At 33.3% G+C, this 21808-nt stretch overlaps 1 protein-coding gene across 1 annotated transcript; it reads right to left on the bottom strand.

Moving 5' to 3' along the window:
• Positions 1-19629: 19629 nt before the first annotated feature.
• Positions 19630-20463, bottom strand: LOC129310790 (uncharacterized). The gene has a single exon (XM_054952702.1). The coding sequence runs from the start codon at positions 20461-20463 to the stop codon at positions 19630-19632; it is 834 nt and encodes a 277-aa protein (XP_054808677.1).
• Positions 20464-21808: the final 1345 nt, after the last annotated feature.

Here is a 21808-nt window from a genome sequence, read left to right as displayed (position 1 = left end):
CTTAAATTAATTCCCAATGGCCTTATCTAAGTGATTAGGTTTGTACCCAACATTCCCCAAGCAAAAATCACAACTTCTCTTAACCAAAGCCACGAGAAAATTTATGTAAAATGAAAGAGGAGAGAGATACAAGACTTACTTGGTTGATTATAAGTCCAAACAAGCTCTCAATTTGGAAAAAAATGAAACCCTGGTAGAGAAATTCCTTATCTCCCTTGCATTTTGACTCTCCTATTCTTTTTTTCCAATTTTGAGTCTATCTCATGATAAACTTATTAAAACTTTTGTCCATCACTATGATGCATGGTCCAGTCTGGCCCATAATGAATTAGGCCTTCTCATTGGGCCTAACTAGCCTAATAACTATCCAAGCCCAATTTAAAAGCTGTCTAAAAGATCTAATAGGTCTATTATTAATTAAGAAACTCAATAAATTCAATTATTTCATAAATTTACTAATTTAACCCTATTTATGTTAATTAAATCCAAACGGGATGTTACAACTTCAATCTTGCTCTCCTATTTAGGTCTAAATAGGCCAAAATGTAATATCCTAGAAGTGTTTATGAGGATAAATTGGTAAAATTAAGTTATTTATAGATTAATGGTGTTTTTGGATGACTAATGTGATTATTGGATCATTAGACGGCCTTAAAAGAGGGCTAAGTCAGAGTTAGAGTAGACCAGGGCATGGAGTGAGACTCAAACTATTCTGAACCTCATTATGCCATTTGTCATGACGAATGTACCATGCATCGTGGTGGATGTGTAAAAATCTATGCATATCAGTTAGCAAAGCAGATAGAAAATAGAAGGAGGAAAGAAAGAAAATGTAAGAGGGTGGCAAGGAAGCTTATGGTCTACTAAGGCTTTATCTTGGAAGCAACTTGGGAGCATTTTAAGCAAGATTCATACTTAGATAAGCTTCCTATACCTCTCCCTCTCCTTTTTTACAAAATTTCTATAATGTTGGGATAATATGGGGCTTGATTTGTGTTTCCTTAGATTTTGACCAAACCCATTGGCTTAGTTAAGGTCTTGAGAAGTTAAATCAAGCTTCCAAACTTAGGGTTATGTGTTTTATAGTGATTTGGAATTTTTTTTAGGGTTTAGACAAAACCTAAGTAAACTTTGAGAGTTTTAAAACAATGTGGGTAAAGGATTGGTGTTATTAGTGTGTTTGGGTGTTAAATGAAATTAATGAAGTGTCATTGGAAGTGTTGATGGTGTTAAAAAGGAGTTTTTAAGTATAATGGGCACTCAAAATTTAGTGATTACAGGGTTTAATTAGAGTGATAATTGACTATTAACATTTAATTATGTAGATTCAATATTGCTTGGGTGTTGTTACACATGTAGACCTTGTGGAGCACATATTGGACCATAGTAACTCTTTTTGTGATAAAAGGGTTTAGGTAATTGAATAATTCATTCTATTTGATTAAGTGATTAATTGTTTGTGAGTAAATGTGAAATTTTAAACACATATCTATTTTGAAAGTGTTTCATATTGTGAAATGGATTATTGTGCATGGAAAAATAATTTTTAAAACAATGAATTTATAAAAGTATCTTTATATAAGTAATTTGTGGTTTTAGGTACAAGCATGTGATTTCTATGAGAAGAGTAAGCATGATCCTGATAGGGGATAGGAGTTCACCTTTAGGAAGGAATAGTAGGAGACTATATGACATTCTCTCCTTAGTGTCTAGTAAGGTGCGGTGTTAAAGATTATCTTCTTAGCACCCATATAGGGTGCGGTGTTGGAGATTTACGCTCCTTAGTGTCAGTGTGATATGGTGTTGGAGTAATGACACCTTGGAATATAACATCCTGAATTCTTAATTCTAGAATCAATTACTAAATAAGGATATATTGGTAAATTAATGTGTGATTAAGGTTTTGGAAGGTGAAGTGGTGTTCTGACCCTTTAGGATGTTAAATGCAAAGACTTAAGTTGAAGGATTGCATTTTAAAGTAAAGCGTTTGAGCACAGTGATAAGGAAGTAGTTACTTGCCTTCAAAATTAAACTAAAGCTAACCCTAATGCAATATAAGGCCAACCCTAGGTCATCTCCTAAGGAATGATTTTAGTCTAATTAAAAGTTATCTAGTGAAATACATCAGCCAAAGTTGTAGGAATTTAGTTACCTAATTATCTATACCAATTACCTAATATGTAAGTAATTAAAATGGTAATTAAAGTGAGTAAAATGAACTATTCTTTTCACAAGAGTGGAACCCTAGAGATTAGTTGATTTTAGACTCACTATCTTCTCATGATTAGGCTAAGTTTAGCTTTTCTTTCCTCTTGACTAAAGCTATCATGACTTAAGAAAATTATCTTAAGCCAATTAACCTAATTAGCTAACCTTCCTAGGTCTTAAATTAAAGTCCCTAGTTCAATTAACCAATTTGTGAAGAAATTAGCTAAGTAATTTACACAAAATCCTCCCTCAATAGCCACGATTAAACATATAAATTGAGTAACCATAAGATTATGTCAACCTACTCAACAACACAAGCATTAACACCACAAGATTATGCAATATTAACACAAGTTATTCACTAATTGAAAAACACAAGATTATGTGCCAAAAAAAGTGTGGAAAAATTCAGTTATGGCTGTCCAAGGAAGAAATTAAATGAAACAATCCTCTCTCTTTACATCAACATCAAATTCAAATTAGAATTTACAAGCTAAGATGATTAAACCCTCGATTAAGAAATCTAACTATCTAGTAAAAAGAGAAGAGGATAGAAAACAAAAGAATTTAGCCAATTTGAAGCTCAAAACTCATCCTCCATCTTTACCTCTCTAGGATTCTACCAAAGAAATTAGCCAATCTTCATCATATTCAAGAACCCTAGTGATTGCTTGTGAAGGCTAAACTCCATAGCTCTTGATTGATCAAAATGAGCTTTAATCCTTATGAAAATGGAAAGGTTAGGATAAAATTGAGGGGAGGAGAAGAATGGTGTGAGTTTTGTGGAGGTTTGGTGGCTGAAAATAGAGGTTATGGTGCTGGAACAAAAAGAACAAGAGAAAGAAAATGAAGAACACTATGACCAAGAGAAAGAGAATGTGGAAAATGAATAAGATGAGTGTTGGATCTCAAACTGGGGCTAAATGGACGTGCATCTAGTGTTTCCCTTCAGCTGAATACTCAATTAAAAAATGGAAAAAGAAAATAAAAGAAGATAGGAGCCTTGTCACACTTGCAAGGTGGCACCATCCTATTAGTTTGTAGATGATTCCAATGTGTGCCTAATTTTCCATGTGTCATCTACATTTTAAGTTGATTTAATCTCCCAAAATATCATAAATCACGTCCAATTACTTAGCCATTAACCTCAAGAAGTGTTGACCTAAATTGCTCAATTGATGCACAAGTTACATGCCACCTATGTCACATAAATCACATAATTTAATTAAATAGCATGTGATATAATAAAATCTAATTAATGTCTAGAAAAAAATTCATAATTAGAAGGAAGAATTTATTAAATTAACTAAGTTCTAGGCTGCACAAAATTATATAAAAATTTTCACATAAAGATAACCCGAAAACTAGGTTAAACTAAGACACTTAAGAAATTGTTAACTTTTTATTTAATTACTCTCAAACTAAAATAAAATTTTAAAAATATAATTTCAACACTCATCAACTAGACATAAAATGAACTTTTTTAATTTTTCTTGTACCTTTTCTCGAAAGATCATTTTTTAGACTAAATGCCCCTAGTGCATTAAACCTAAAAACTTAGGCAAAATTTTAGATCTAATGCATTGTGTGTACTTTAGGTGATAAATCATTAATAAAAAGGTCCTAATTGACAAATAAAAGTAGGTAACAAATGTGTTCTATCACACGGTGAGGATTTTCATCCACTGTACCACAGGCCGCGGCTCATACTAAGTCCACCGCTACACATGGCACAAAATTTTACCCTTAAATATCGTGGATCAGATGAAAATAAAAAGGCAAACAAAGGAAAAGAATGTGGGAGAGTGGAGCAAGAGCCCAATCTCTGCTATGGCAAGGGTTTGTAGAAACTCGAGAGTTACTTTTGACTTGTTGCTTATCAAGTAAATCTCGTACTACCTTAACCTCCAATTTTACACTAATTTCTCTTAATTTAAGCTATTGGAAAATTAAATTTAGAATTTTTTAAGGGTTGATTTCTTACCCCATAGTAATAGAAAGACTCTTCAGAGTTAAATTAAGACTTTGTAACTAGTTTGGAGGTTAGTGATAAAGCTTTGAAGATGTACACTCAAATTGGTCAAATTAGAAAGAGAAAATGAGTAGAAATTTAAAAAGAAGTTCAATAAGGTAGAAATAGGTGGCATGTAAGTTTAATTAGAAATAGGTGGCATGTAAGTTTAAAAGGACGAAATGGATTTAGAATGGATAGTTAGGAATGTTTAGGTGCTTAATTGTTTTAATTGATACTATTAGTCAGTGCGACAATTAACTTAGGATGGTAATTTTTATGTAGATTTTTATATGTAACGTATTAGGATAGCAAAAAGAGGTTGAATGAGCAAGTATGTCATGGGTAACCTTTCTTAAGAATAGAAGGGTTGAGATAACCATATAGTTTGTTATGTTTACTAACTAGTATAATTGCATAGAAGTAAATATATAAATTATGATTTTGATGCTTGCAAGATTTCTGAGTGTGATGTTTTACAATATGCCATTAAAAGTGTTTTGAAATGTTTATTTGATTATTAAGAGCTTTTGAATGAAATATATATATGTGTGTGTGTGTGTATGTATATGTATATGTATATGTATATATATTAAAAAGCGTGAAAGTGGTGATAGATATGTGATAAAGGCATGATTATAGTGGGTAGGGAATTTAAGCTAAAATATGTGATTTTTCCCAAGTGCATGTGAAATGAGTAATTTACTAGCTAAAATTGTGTATATGTGTTTTATAGTTATAGTAAATGGTTAATCAGATGTTATTAGTCCCATTGGATGTAGTCAAGACCCCAAAGGTGGCCATGATATATAGTTTGGATTTGTGACACTTGAGTAGAGAAGTTTGGCTTAAATTAGTAAAATTTCACTCAAGCATCTAATTTTCAAATGAGATATCAAATTTTAAGAAAATCAGTGTCATTGTGGTTATATTTTGAAATAAGTTTCATACAGGCATTTGAATCATCCTAAAAGGATGTCAAATGTGAAAATGGTGCACATTTAAAGTTCACATCAGAATTACTGTTTTGATAGTAGAAATCAATGTGTGCAAGAAGACGACAGAGGAAGCTTGTGGTCTATTAGGGCTTTATCTTAGGAAAGCTGTGGGAGCATTTTAAGCAAGATTCATCTTTGGGTAAGCTCCCTATACCTCTCCTTCTCCCTTTTTGTGAAATTTTTATAATGTTGGGTTAATGTGGGCCTTGACTTGTGTTTTTTGTAACATCCTCAATTTTAAATCTAGATTAATTAAGCTTAAATAGATCAATAAAGTGTATCTTTGAGGTGTGTGGCCAAAGAGGCCTAATGGGCGTGTTTGATCTTGATTTCAATTCTAAACGCAAGTCTAAAGGAGAATCGGGTCACCTGGGAATAGAAGAGAAATAATTTCTGAAAGAAGTAATTCTGTGTCATGCAATGCAGCGTGGGGTTGGTCCGCTGCAGTGCATGCATGCCAACATGCCTAGAAGAGGCTTTCTGTCCCATACACCACGGTGCATTGTATGTTCGCCGTGGTGCATGGCCAGAATTTTGTAGTATTAAGTCGTGAATCTGAAGTGAAAAAGAGGAGGAAACAAAAGAGAACGAGAGAGTAGCAAAAAACCTGAGCTAGGGCTTAAAGAAACTGATTATTGGGAGTAAATTAGAGCTCATAAACACCCAAAGTAAGCTTCCTTGCTTAAATGTTCCTCTCTTTTTCCATTTTCTTGACGGTAGAGGTTAGGGTTTGATTAGTAATAGTGATTTTTGGTCCCTAGAAGTTATGGGTCTGAACCTATTAACTTAAATAGAGTTAATGGGGTTAGATTGAGCTAAGTAAACTTGATATTTATGATTTTATGATTATTGGTGTTTAGAGGACATTAAGTGTTCGAAATTTCCATAAATTTGGTGGTTAGGAATAATGTGGCTTCATTAATGCCCATTTAAGAGCTCAATGTTATAAATGAGAGCTATAGAAAACTAAGAAACTTTATGGGTACTTATACATGAGTTTAGAGTAAATTTTGAGTATTAAGAAATGATGAAATACTAGTAGAAAATAGCTAAAAATGGATATTGATGTTTTGCATGGTAAATACTTGTAGTGTAACTACCATTAGCACCATTCATGCTTCTTGAAAGCTTCGGGAGTGAATATTTGAAGGGTGAAACATTTGACCTCTCAAAGGTTTAAGGTAACTGAGAGAATTCTATCTTATGCTTGTGTGTAACTATTAGTTTATTGATTTATGAGTTATCATTAGAATGCATAAAATAAAAGAAATGCAAGTGTGACTTAATTTGTGAAGAAATCCACTAGATCAAGTTTATGAGTTTTATGCCTTATGATGCAAAATTTTTCTTGAGAATAATAGTGGTGGATTTTTGTATTAATGTTCATTAAGAGTGTAATGATTTCTACAAATTGAAAAGCAAAATGAATCTTTATTTAGAAGGACTTCAATGATGTTTGAAAATAGGGAAGTTCAATGATTTTAAAAGTATGAGGTACAATGAAAATAGGAAAGTTCAATGATTTTAAAAGTGTAAGGTACAATAAAAATAGGAATGTTCAATGATTTTAAAAGTGTAAGGTGCAATGAAAATAGGGAAGATCAATGATTTTAAAAGTGTGAGGTACAATGATTGTGAATTAGGAGTTCAATGACTTACTTGGTTTTAAAGTTCTATGAAATGTGATAATGTGAAGTTCTATAAATTGTATATGTGTGAATTATCACATGAATGTCCATTGCATGATCTAGAAAGGTAGGAGTTCGCCTAAGAAGTGGAGTAGATGATAAATCCATGTGGTAAGGCGCCATCCATATGATGAATTGCCTAGATTGATTCTATCTATATCGTCCCACTTGTTCAATGAGGGACTATCCCACTGGTTCAATGATGGACTCGAACCTAGCTAGTTATCCACTAGTTCAATGAGGAAGCTAGTTTAGGGTGTATGACACCCCATGGTGTGAGAAATGGGGGAAACCATGATCTATAAGTGAGTTGGGTATACCTTGACCAGGTAATCCCCTCACAAGTGTTTAAGCTAGGGAAGTCAAAGAATATAAACTATCCCATTGAGTTATGGCCCACGGTTTCGTGTCAGTGGAATAAGGAAGATATAAGGAAGGTGTGATCATGCATATAGTGAGTAGAGGTGCTTGTTGTCTTTATTGAGTCCATAATGTGGATATGATGAGTTGAGTAATAATTTTTGCCATTAAGCTTGTCAATAAATTGTGTGAGCAATTCTATTTTTATGAAAGATGCTAAAAGCATTGTTTTTTCAAGTGAATGCCATTATGTGAGCTAAGTTGTAAATTTCTTAATTTCAAATGTTGCTCATAGGTTATAATAATAATATTTACTACCACTTGCATTTAAACTAATTCTTATGCATTAGTATGGGCTAGTCGGACCTTGATTACTGAGTAGTTCTACTCACCCTGTTATTTTCAATATTACAGGGAATAGCTCAATAACTGAAAGCAGAGAAAAACAAACCGAGGCTTAGGATCACGATCCATTTGTAATAGGCCTCTTTATTTTGGGTAATTTATGTGTTTGACAATTTTGATTGCCAACTAGGATTTTCCTTTTTGTTACTTACTTACATTAAGTGAAATGTAAATTGTAATGGTATTTTGGGCCCTAAGGAGAGAGTTGATCATTATGTGTTATGTTGATAGGGTCAAAATACTAATGTAAGTGAGGATAGTGAATATTATGTAATGATCTAGGAAATCTTGATAAAAATTTATGGCAAACTTCCCCTACTTATGTTTTGGGTTAAGGGGTTGAGTAGTGAAAATTTGATCTTGAATTATTTCTTATGTTATGATGCATTGCAGGATTTAGTTTTGATGAGTTGTATGTGGTCATATTGTTACTGGTGGCTTTGGTCCTTGGTTTTGGTTAGGATGCTTGAAATTTGTGAAATTTGTCATAATAGTGTAAGTTTTGAAAAGGGTGTCTAATTTTTATTTTAAAAAGAATTTGAGCTTGAGATTAATGCCATTAGTTAGAGTCCTGAAAGAGCTTTCTATAGACTCCTAGTTTGCGTCATTTGAATGTCGGATGGAGATTTGGGGCACGTCAAAAGTTAGCTCTAAAGCTGTCAAATTAATAGCAGACTCACTGTCAAAATTCATGCATTTACACCGCGGCACATGGTGTCACGAGCCACGGCGTGTGTCACAGAGGTGAACACACCACAGCGTATGTTTAACAAGCCACGGCACACGCCTTAAACACTTTCAGAATTTTTCTTTATCAAATTTCTACACCAATACACTCACTTATATGACAATCCCTTACTTCTGCGTATTTGCGAACTTTGATTTACCTCTTTGCAAGACTTGATTTGACTTTAGATTTATAATTTTGTGGTCCCTATTTTGTTAACCAATGAGAATTCTGTATTTGATGACAACTATTGTCTCATTTTTCTAATTATTTGGGATTTGATTTTTAATTATGGGATAAAATGAGGAGGATATTACATTTTCTTAGGTTTTAACTGAACCCATTGGCTTAGTTAAGGTCTTATGAAGTTAAATCAAGGTTTTAAACCTACGATTATGTGTTTCGTGATGATTTAAAATTTTTGTTAGGGCTTGGATAAACCTTAAGTAAAATTTAGGAGTTTTGAAATAATATAGGTAAAGGATTGGTGTTATTAGTATGTTTAGATATTAAATGGAATCAATGAAGTGTGTTAAAAGTGTTGATGGATAAGGTTTTGGGCATAACGGGTACTTGAAATTTAGTGATCAAGTGTTGTTACATGTGTGAACCTTGTGGAGCATATATTAGACCATAGTAACCCTTTTTTGTGACAAAACGATTGAGATAACTGAATAATTTACTCTATTTGATCAAGTGCTTGACTGTTTGTGAGTAAACATGAAATTTTAAATACATGTGTTTTGAAAGTGTTTTATATTATGAAATGGGATTATTGTGCATGGAAAATTGAATTTTAAAACAATGAATTTATCATAGTATATTTATATAAGTAATTTGTGGTTTTGGGTACAAGCATGTGATTTCTATGAGAAAAGTGAGTATAATCATGGCAGGGGTGGGAGTTCAACCTTAGAAAGGAGTAGTAGAAGACCATATAGCATTTTTTTCTTGGTGCCTAGTAAGGTATGGTGTTAAAAACTATCTCCTTAGTGTCCATGTGAGGTATGGTGTTGGATATTTACACCCCTTAGCATCAGTGTGATGCGATGTTGGAGTAATAACATCTTGAATCTTGCATGATAAAAGAAATACTATAGTCTAGAAGTAGGATATGACACTTTGGCCTAGTGATCCTACCACTGAGGTGCACTTGGGCCAATATGTATGTGCGTTTGGCCCAATAGAGCCTTTGGTTTCAGATAGGGGGATATGGAGAAGTAGATGGTAGAATGTTCATGCTAAATGTGATAATGACTTATGGTTATGGAAAATGCTTAAGTTTGAATATGCTAAATGGTGTTTTTACATATATGAGCTTTACTTATTTACAGTCGTGCATATTAATTGATAGTTGTGAGTTATTCTGTTATTAAGATATTTATTTCACCCTGTGGTTACATTTTATTGGTGAAGGCTTCTGTAGGAGCAAAGGGAAGGAAGGAACTATTGAGGATTGAAGAATGTTAGTTGTATAGCTCTTCCCCTTTCTAGTTTGGTATTGTAATAAATAGCCTATGAATTTTAGGCCAACTTAGGATTATATGCTTGTTTTGGGCTCACTTGCGTTAACATATATGAATTGTGGGTATAGCGACTTAGGATATTGTGGGTTGTAACAAAACTACTGTTAAAAGTCGAGATACTAGTGTAACTGATATTTTTATAATGTTTACATCTGTGGATGGCTAAAGATTGTTGTGTAAAATTATATTATTGCCCCTTTAAGTTACTGTGAATTTAAGGTTTTGACAGTCAAATTTTGTATAGACTATTGTTGATGTGGGATAATTGGTTTATTATGTTTTATATGGTCTACTTGAGTTGGTCCATGTGGTTCCAAACTTACTGGCACTAGGTTGTGGGTTTTGGACACTTGTGTGTATTGAATTTAAAACAGACCAATTTGGGTTTGGGTATTCAAATTTTAAATGGTTGAGTTTTTTTATGCAAGATCAATGCTAATAGCTAGAAGGCTCAATGAGCGACATGTGGACACTTGAGTCACTCAAATTGAATGTCAAATGGTGAAACGACACACTCTAAAAGTTAGCTGGAGAAGCTGTCATGACAACAGAACTGTCATGACATTACTAGCACAATACAAATGCATCACAGTGCATTGCACAGAGAGGGATGTAGTCCCTCTATGCCATCCACTACAATGGATGAGGCATTTTTTGAAACAAAAAAAAATTGAAAATGCCCATTTGTTGTATTCAAGATATATAAGTGATTACTATGCTTCTGCTATTTTGTGTAATTTGTTTTAATTAATGGTTTGAGCTCAAAGTCTTTCAAAAGGGGTTTATTGGGACCCTAATCTTTTAAACTAATTTTCTAAAACCCTTGTTGTGATAGCCTTATATAAGGATTTTAATTTATCTTGGTTATTTAATAATAATTATGTTGTGATAGCCTTGGATTTTAATTTATCATAATAGTGTTGTTGGAATGTTGTTCTAACAATGTCAAGGTGGACATTACACAAAACACTTCTTGGCCCAATCCTAAAGTTGTATCCATAATAAGTAGGCCTGTTAGTCCTCATTAAACCAATTTATACTAAATTTTACCTATTTACCCTTGTTAATCAATTAAATTTGGGAATTAGAATTTAGGATATTACAACAATGAAGAATAGCGATTTGGCTTTGAGATTGCATCTACTTTCTTCATCCCTCATTGTTATCTAAAGGATGCGAGGTGATTCATCAAATCTTTATGCCAAGCTCTCGGACTCCCTTGAGGTAGATTGGTCTAAGAATCTTCAATTGCATATATATCCTTCTCCCCTCTTTTTGTCATCAATAAAAGGCTGTTTTTTAAGAAGGCTGTTTTTCAAGTTTAATAGGAGTGAAGAATTCTAAGGGACTGGACTTTTGCTCAATAGGACCAGCTACTTTTGCTACAACCACTACCAAAAAAGATGGTGATGGCTATGGTTAAAATGTGATGGTTAGGATAGAACATGGGTATGTCTTTAAATTTCCCACGTTTCATGTTTTACAATAAAAGATTTTAATTTTTTCTTTAAAAAAATTCCATGATTAAGTCAGATAACGTGAAAACATTTCCCATGTTATCTAACTAAATTGTTGGAAGTTTTCCCACAGTCCAAAAGAATGTCGTGGTAAACCCATGACATTTGCCAATGAAATGATGGATATCATGATTCCCATGATATCTGCAACAACCATGGGAACTTTCCCCATAGTGGTACTGTTTGAATTTTGGGGAATCATGGCAAAATAATATTCCTTCCATCTCAAATTATAAAATATTTTTAAATAAAATCTCACATACTAATAAATTTTATTAAATACACTTAACAATCTTATCTTTTCAAAACAAAAATATAAAATTTTAAAAATATCCATCATTGAATACATTGAAAATAAAAGGAACAAAAATTAATTATAGAGAGGGAAATGGTAATATTGGAATTAGTAAATTAAATAAAACATTAATCTACTCAAAATATCTTATATTTTGAGATGAAAAAACTTCTTTAAAAATACTATATAATTTAAGACGGAGGGAGTATAAGCTTGTAAACCATTTCCCGTATTTGAGTAATTGAACTAGGGCAATTTGCAAAATATGTGAAGGTGTGAACATTTCCCACACTTCAATACTTTTTTTTTTTTTTTTGCGCAACAGACACTTCAATAATTGAACTGTGGCAATTTGTTTTCTTTCAGTTTAAACCCCACCAAGCATTATTATTTTTGTTCCAATTCGCGCACGGGAACTCATGAGTTTCTCTCTTCTCCAGTAACCGGTAATTTCTCTCATCTCCACTCTAATCTTTTTGATTTCTCTACTCTCCATCCTCTCTCTTTATTCACTTGGTGAATTTTTTGATATCTTCTATCCTATTCCGCGTGCATTTCCACTACCGCATTCCTCTCCTCTCTACTCTACACTATATTGGCCTTGATGTTGTTTAACGTGAATCTAGGTCTTTCCAAGTCTTATTAATGTATTTTTATATTTTATTTTATGTTACATGTTTTTTAGTTATTTTTAAAATATTCTAATTATTTATTTGTTTTGGCGCAGGTTTGAAAAAAATATATACTTTGGATCCTAGGATTTGAAAGCATAGAAAGCACAATTTATCCAGATAACTAGAAAATTTTCAACAGTTAGATTTTAAAATAATGTATATTTACTATGTTTTTTATTTTAAAACAATAATATTTAAATTAACTTTTTTCAAACGAAATAAGTAATTATATACCATCTACTTTGAAAGTCCGTTTTAATTTTTTATTTAAAATGTATCATCCACATTTCAATTAGGAATCGTGGGAAAACCAAGGTAGTGTCAGAGTTCTTGGCCAAGTGTCTTGCCATCATTTTTAATCAAATTTTACCTCCCAATGAAATAATTACTTACTTTCAAACTAACTCTATATTTTCATATTTACTCCTATTAAACACTCTACAATAAATATAAAGTCATTATCAATAGAGATACTTTTAAACAATAATCACACTTCGGAAGACTAAAATGCCTTACAGTTTTTAACATCCTACTCCTCAAAAAATACCTTACATTTTTTAATAGAGAGAGTATTTATTATACACCTTTCTATATTACTTAGGACTATTAATTATGTGTTATTAGCTCAAAGTGCAAACATATTGCATTGAAATTAAAAATTTACCTAAGTGTCTAGACTTTGTGCACTTGAGGCATTTTGATGCAAAAATGAACTTTTGAAAAAATATATAAAAAATTAAAAAAATTGTAAGCATTTTAAGTGCAGAAGAAAAGTGGTCAAATCATTTTGGAAAAACATAACTTTAATTTCCTATATTTTGCTCATATTTTGTTGTTGGTTCCTGTATTTTTTTTAATATATTTAGTCCCTATACTTTTATTTTTATTATTTTAGATCCCTCCATGAACAAAGTATAGGGACTTTGGAGGGACATAAAACAATAAAAAATAGAGAGAATGACGATTGAGGACCGGTTAAGGGCATTAATCCCAAGTGGGGACCCTGAAATATGGAAATGCCAATTAAGGACCATGGTCCTTATTTGGGATTAAAAAATAAAATAAATTGTTAAAACTGCCCATGAGAGAAAGAAGCAAAGAACCGCACAGACCAGAGCCCTACTTGCTTTGTTTTCTTGTCTCGGTCGAGCAATTTCTGGTCCTGACTCACCGGTGTTCATTGTCGTTCATGAAGTTCACCATAGAAGCTGTAGGATTGTGCAATCGTCGGTGAGAGGTCTTCTCCAGCGTTGGTCATTTTTGTTGCGTCGTCTGTGTTATTCCGTCGCACTCTCTGTGGAAGCTCCGACTGCCATTGCTCGGATTTAAGCTCTCCTATACTTCGCCCAACTGCAAAGCTAAGGATTTTCATCTATGAAGTCTCAAACTTGTAGTATGTTGTAGTTTGCCTGCAAAAAATGTCAGCATAAAAAGTTTATAGTCTCAAACTCGCTCGGACTGTCGCTATCAGATTCTTTATTTTTGGTAGAAATTAGTTATTTTTTGGCCTGAAAATTGTAATGGAAAATAGAACTTGCTCATGTTCCCAATTTAAAATTTTGAGTTCCTTTGAAACGGAATGCTTCTCGTGTAAATAGCATTAGCTCAATTTTAATGGTTGGCATTTGTTGGGATTTGGTGCTTTCCTTTGAAACAAAATACTTCTTGTGCAAAAGGCTTAATGTTTATGAACGTTGGTCATTGATATTTTTCTTGCTAATGTGTATGACCTGAGGCAGGAGATGCTTATTTTGGAATGTTCAGTGATGTTTTAATATGTATAATGTGATAAGGGAAAATGCAGCACCTTCCTTTACTTTCTTTCACCTGTAAATTGGCCTATGAACTTCTAAAACTGGGAAATTGGTCTCTGGACTGCTATCTTTATGAAATAGGTCCTTCTATCTTTATTTCCATTTTTGAATTGGCTCCTCATGTCTGCTTTGTATCATTCTTAGTACTATTTTTGCATCCTTGAAAAGTTGGACCTTGAGGCATCAAGAAATTCACAAGTCTAATTGAATCGTTTCCATTATTAACCTTGTCACTCCTATCTGCAACATTATGTTTGCTAACTTCTATAAATTTCATTCTCTTCTCGAGTTTAGAAACACCAAAAATCACGGTTGGTCCTTCTTTATAAAGATCGGTTCTTACAATGCTTTGTGTATCAGTTTTAGTTTCATTCTTGTTGTTCTTACCAATATTAAACACTTTCTCTTTCTCTGCCAAATCAAGCAATCTCAATTCATTAGGATTTAGTGGCTCCACACCCTCAAGGCTAATTAACGTCTATCCTTCCCTTTGTAAGCAGCCCAAGGTTCCACCCTTTTCATGGGTTGGTGTGTGTGTGGGGGTGGGTTAGTGTTTACATTCTCCCCCTATAACTATTTGTCTTGAACTTATATAAACTTAAAATATCTTGTTTCTAATCATTTTTAATTTTCAATATAACAGCTAACTTTTAAAGAATTTAGTACGTGGTGTATAATTGCAATACTTGGTTGTTGCTCTTAACCAACATAAATTGATTAGAGTTTGAGTAGTATAGATTGAACTACAAATCAAGATTTTTCATGAGAGGCAAGACATTTATATCTTTTGAACAAAGAAATTCTATGGAGAAAACTAAGATTTGATGTTTGGTGAATTCAATAGTGCTATCATGTGTATCCATTAGTGACGTTAGATATATTCAATAGTATTTTGTTTTTAACCCCCATTATTTGTGTGCAGGACAATGGTTAGAACAAAAGGAAATCCTTTAAGGCAAAAAAGTTGTTCTAGCTTAAGCAAGTTTAAAAAGGTGTATCGTGGCAAGTATACAACTTAGGAAAATGATTTGAAGAAACTAAACGCAGAAGCAGTTGCAGCATGGAGAAAGTTGTCATCAGAAGAACAAGATCACTATAAGCGTCTGGCTAAGGAGGAAAATGCTGGTGTATTAGCTTACGAGGTACGTTGTTTTTTACCTGAAGCATGAAAAATGTGATGAATTCAAGTAATGGTGTTGACTTATTTTTCTTGGATAGATTTCATTTGAGACAAGGTGTTCTCTGTCAAAGATGAAGGAAGTTTTTGATTATATCAAAAAGAAAAAATCTTTGAGGGATAGGGTTAATAGAATAGGATTTGGTAAGCTTTTAAATATTAAATGTTACAAGTTGCCTAGAGATTTGTGCGACGAAGTGATGAAGGCATTTGATCCTCCTACATCATTCCTTTTCATTAGAGGTCAAAGGAAAGTCATTAATGGCAAAGCAGTTCATGCCTTACTTGGCTTGCCTAATGATGGGGAGATGGTTGATATGAATGGAGATAAGAATAAATTAAAGTCATTAAACAAGAAGTTTAAAAAAGTATCCTATAATGTAATAAAGGACAGGATACTCTCGGGAAAAGAAAATGATAAATTTGAGTTTCTCTTCATTCTCTATTACTTAGGAAATTTTCTTTGTCCAAGTTCAAGTTCCAAAATAAGTGATAAACTATTAGAGGTCATGTCTGGATTAAATTTGGGAACTGTACATTGTGATTGGTCATCCTTTATACTATCTGAGCTTGGAAAGGAGATAGCCGAATATAAAGCATGGGAGAAGAATGATGGGCACAAAAAAACTGTTGGAGGATGCTTATTTCTTCTTGCGGTATGTGGATAAATTATGATATAATTTGTTATAAGTTAATTATTTTGCAAAATTCTGTGGGTTATATCATATAGATGTAAATATGTAGATTTCCTACTTTCAAATGTTTCCATTGGAGCCAATTGAAGTGTCATCACTAGAAGATGCTCTGGAACATTGGACAGAGGAGAGAGTGACAGCACAAGTTCAACTTGAGAAGGCAAGTGATCATGGCATTTTGTATCACCCTTCTCGAGGACATGACAACTTCTCAGTAAAGCTTCCAGAAATGACTTCATTTTATGATCCAGTAAGGGCAAAATGATGGTTGTTAATTAACAAAGTTATTTTTTATATAATTTTAAATATATGATATTTTATATGGTGCAGGACATAAAAGAGGTATACAGAGATATTGTGACCTTTACAAGTGGAATTGCACAAAGACTCCTCAAGCTCCAAGATAAAAGAAGAGGAGAAGAAGTTGTTCAATAATATGATGGTGAAGAGGAAGAGGAGGAAGAGTTGGAACATGATGAAAAAGAAGAGGAAGGAGAAGAGACAAGAGATGAAAATGAAGAGGAGGGAGGATTCAGAGAAGATGAGAAGGAGGAAGAGGAAGGACAAGTAGAAGGAGATGAAAATGAAGAGGAAGGGGATCCAGAGAAGATGAAAAAGAAGAAGAGGAAGGACAAGTAGAAGGAGATAAAAATGAAAAGGAGGTAGAATCGGGTGCACAAGAAGAAGTAGAAAAACCAATTAGAAAAAAGATTCTAAGGGTGAAATGACACTAAGATGGTCACAACGATAAATAGTCAGTACTGTTCATTCACCCTTTTTGGATGATAGAAGAAAGGCAAAAAGAGGACATGAAGAAAGAGGATAATGTACAGAGAAAGAAGTTTACCAATACTGTACAAAGTCTATTCCACCCAATGAGTGACATGAGTATGATATTCAACCTTACTAGATCATATGTTCATAATTGATTGATTGATATAATTTTGTTTTCTATAACAGGAAAATTGTGGAGATTGAGCAGTATTATCTGACAAGATATGAATGCAAGTGTCTAGGTCCTAGACAATGGATCAGTAGTTCGATGAGCAAGTGTGCTAGTTAAAATAGATTAATTTATAGTAAAATTTTAATGTAACTGTAATTTTGTTATGTAGGTTGTTACATTAATTGGAAGACTTTTGGTCAATGAGCAAAAGGAAAAGGATCAACTTATGTGGTGACACATTTTTAATCCAGATTTTACAGTTTGTCTTGCGATTTAATTCCTTTGTTTTATTAGGTGCTTACAAGTTACAAGTGTTACATTATTTCATTTCAAGGAACCATAATCCACTAATAAAAAAGATGGGACTTGGATAGCCATTTAAAGGACTTTATGCCAACTACTATCGGGTATAACATAGGAGATTGTGATTTTATTTTTTTCCCTATAGTGTTTGCATTGCACTGGTTTTGCTATGTTGTGGAGTCGAAAACAGCCACAATGTATGTGCTGGACTCGATGCTACCATCTGGTAGAGAATCAAAGAAGAAAAAAAAGAATATAAAGAAAGCTAAGGAAGCAATGTTGCCGAAAGAGAAGGAAAAAATGGCATATTTTATGGTATGCCTTTTTCTATATAATGATATATGAAATTTTGTTAGTGAAAACTTCTCATTCACTTTGTTCTTATTCTCAAAAAAGAAGGTTTATAGAAATATTAATGAAACTAAAACTTGAACGTGTTGATGACAATTATGACTTAGAGTTGAAAGTGGTGCCTATGGAACAGCAACCGACGACGTGAGTAAAAAAGCTGAAATTGTGTATATGTAACTAATTGTATATTTCCCAACTACGCGCTGACAGATTTTATATTTTTTGTAGATCTGATTGTGGAATGTATGTCATCTTTTGCCTTAGACAGTGGAATAATACTGCACGAGAGGAATGGGGCAGCCTTACTATGCCTCCTTTAACAATGGTAGGAACAAATGTTAAAGTTAAGATATAATTTGTTATGTGTGATAGTTTTCTATTTATGAGTTGACTTTATCTGATTGTGTAGGAACAATTGAGTGAAATGAGGAGTGAGGTATTGTATTGGTTGGTGACTCATCCACACAACAAAGTGAGCTCTCAAGTCATGATGTCCATTTCAAATGCTGGGCATGCACGATCCAAAAGATTGAAATCATAGTGTAGACATTTATGATATGTAAATTAAACCTTTATGTAATTAAGTTTTTTTCTGTGGCTTCTTGTATATGATACAGCAATTAATTTAAAAAAATCTTTGACTGCGTGTTCAAGAAATTTGACAAACTGTTATTGATTTTTATTGACTCACATTACTTTCAAAACTAATGTTTGGTTTTTAACAATATATGTTACGAAATTTCCAAGTGAGGTTGGTGGAACACAAATTGTGCCTAGCGGCTTATCCTTACATAATGAATTCCCAATTCACGTTAGGCTCTTTCAAATCATACATTCAGCTTTTTTCCAAGTTAGGTTAGGACATTCGTAAGAGACTTTACTAGAACCCAACTTGTGCCACGTTAGTTTTTATCAAATAATAAATTTCCAAGTCACCTTAGGAACTTTGACAACATATGTTAGTTACTTGCCCAACTTAAGTTACCAAATTCTCATTTGAGGTTGCTGGAACAAAACTTGTGCCAAATGGCTTATCCTTACGCAGTCAATTCCCAAGTCACATTAGGCTTTTTCAAAACATGCGTTCACCTTTTTTCCAAGTTTGGTTAGGCCATTCCCAAGTGACTTTGTTGGAACCCAACTTGTGGCAATACTTATCCTTTAACAATGAATTCCCAAGTCACTTTAGGCACGTTCACAACATACATTAGTTATGTTTCCAAGGTAGGTTAGGGAATTTCCAACTGAGGTTTTTGAAACCCAATCTGTGGCAAGACTTATAGAAAAAAAAAAGAATTCCTAAGTCATGTTAGGACATTTCACATTATACGTTAGCTATTTTTCTAACTCAGCTTAGGGAATTCTTAGGTAAGGTTACCGGATCCTGATTTTTGATAGGTATCTTTTGATAGATTATTCATTCCACAACTTATGGTAGGAATTTTTCTTGCTTTGAATATGAAATTGCCAATCAACGTTATTGGTTCCCATTATCTGACAAGTCTCTTAAATGTCTGAAATACTACAGAAAATTTTAATCCCAAGTAAGGTTCTATGTTGTCAGTAGTTATATTAGCAATATCCCTATGCGACATTAGTGAATTCAACAGTCTTATGCCATGACAGCATTTTTACTCAAACAAATTTAGACCTGAAATTTTCATCAACTTTATATTACATTGATTGCAATACAAGTACACCATATTTGGATCCCTTTTTACATAAAAAATATCCTAGCTACCTAAATGGTGCCTATGCAATCGTTATAAAAAAAAACATAGACTACAATCCCATTTACATAACCTATCACCTCCACAAATACAAAAAATATATGAGGTCATTCAATAACAAATTCCATAAAATAAATAAAAACCATATGCATTTTAATTTTAAACTAACTAATATGCATATGATTTTCACCCCCCTTTCAATCCCTACATTGGATTGGGATTCCTACATCTATTCTTGGTATGTCTAGCTTGATTACATTTTGAGCAATGATACACTTTTTTATTCTGAAACTGTGACTCTCTTCGCTTGGTAGGTGGTCGCCCTGGGGCACGTGTAGTTAGTGGTGGTTCCAAAAAGGTATTCTTTTCATAATCTTCATAATGTAGCTCGTTCAACTGAGGCATGTCAATGGTTTCTATCAAAATCATTGTGGAGCTGTAAATTTTTTCTTGTGCACGAATAGTGTAACATTCTTCAACATATGAATACACATTACCTTGAACTAATTTTATTGCTGCACATGCATGTGCATAAGGAATTCCTACCATTTGCCATTCTTGACAAGAGCATTCTCGCAATGTTAGATTCACTCTCAAGTCATTGTTTCCTACCTTCACTAGTATCATATTCACACTATAATGTTCAGCCACCATAACTTCAGCTCTTAATACATTCTCGCTCAATTTTGCCTCAACACGTGGTCCAATTCCATTTGACCAATTCGCCATTTTTGTCTTGCTATTGTATAGTTTCCTTGCTAATTTTGCTTGGTACTCATTTATCAACGCATATATATGATGTTTTCTCTCTTTCACTAACCAAGCATTGAAAGATTCAGCATGGTTTAATGTTATATTGTCCCATCTTTTGTATGGAAATCTTGCTAATGCCCAGCGATCTATGTCCCTATTTGTTTCTAACCATCTTGCTAATTGTGGGGAGAAAACCATCAAATGACCTATAGCAACATGAAATTCTGTTTCCAACCTTGCATATGCAATATTATCCAACAACTTAAGTACATCTTCCTTAGTCATCCCATCAATCCTTTACATGCCTCTATTAATTTTTGTAAATTCTTAGTTGTAATTTTCTTTGACATGACAATAACAAAAAGCATGTCGATTGCTATCAAATATTGCATGCACTGCACCAATAATAGCATTATGCCTGTCTGACACTATGGTCAATTGAACTTAGTGAGTGATCTCTCTCACATTTTCAAGAAACCAAGCCCAATTATCATATGTTTTTCCACCCACTATTACATAAGCCAAACGAAATAAGTCATTATTTGTATCAATTACAGAAGTTACTAGCAAAGTCCCCTTATATAGACCACTTAAATGACTTCCATCGATAGACAAAATTAGATGAGCACCTTGGAGAAACCCTTTGATGTAGCATATATATACAATAAAAAGTCTATCAAATCTATAATTTGTTGAGGCAACCCATTTTGCAACTGTGTTTGGGTTCGTCTCCTTCAATTTCTTACAAAGCCATGGAATCAACATGTATGACTGTTGTAGAAGCCCATGTATTTCCTCCAATACTCTATTTTTTCCCCTCAAAGCTTGCCGATATGTGAGATTTAACCCATACTCTTTATAGAGGTCTTGTCTAATCTCATTTGAAGTTTTCTCCACATTCCCCCTCACAACATCAATGATGATTGATGATGTCAATCTTAAGTTAGCCTTTTGCTTTAATAGGAGGTTGTCTTGAGCAGAGTGCATGTGTTCATTATGGAATTTTTTCACATACAATATAGAGGTTGTCTTCCCAAGAGTATAAGCTGATATCTTCCATTTACAACCATCAATATTGCATTTGACAATCATCTTCTTAGGCTGTTTCTCACAAATATATAACTAAACCTATAAGCAAGGCTGTATTTATATAGTGCTTTTCTGAACACAATTGCATCATCAAATGTCTAGCCAACACTCATAAGTAAATCCTTCCATTTTACCAATTAACCTCAGGCAGTGGTGCAAGAGCATTTTGTGTTGAACATGGCAAAGAGGGTGATATACTTTCAAGCTCTTGCCTATAGGGAGATCCTGGCAATGACCATGTTAACAAATTCTCCATCCTACATTCACAATTACTTACAGGTCAATATAAATTGTCATTAAACTAATTAAACACATAAATAACTAAGAACAACAACTTACTCCATCGAATTATCCATTGCTCCATTTATTTCATTATCATTTGTCTCAACATACACATGTGCTGACTCATCATTATACTTTATCAAATGTTGGACTCCCTCATCGTTTAACAGATCTATGTATGTGTTTTCACTAAACTTCACTGTAAATTTCAAGTCAGCTGCACCACTTTCAACTCCTGTCACTAATGACACCATCCTCA

Source organism: Prosopis cineraria, unplaced genomic scaffold (genome assembly GCF_029017545.1).
Source record: "Prosopis cineraria cultivar Desert tree isolate PC_DT_omini unplaced genomic scaffold, ASM2901754v1 PC5, whole genome shotgun sequence".
NCBI classification, from domain to species: Eukaryota; Viridiplantae; Streptophyta; class Magnoliopsida; order Fabales; family Fabaceae; genus Prosopis; species Prosopis cineraria.
The sequence above is the reverse complement of the archived record's forward strand: the minus strand, read 5'-3'. Positions and strand labels throughout refer to the sequence as shown.

Bases quoted from the DNA above. Each gene is read 5' to 3' on its own strand.
- LOC129310790 (XM_054952702.1), bottom strand. From the start codon at position 20,463: ATGACTAAGGAAGATGTACTTAAGTTGTTGGATAATATTGCATATGCA.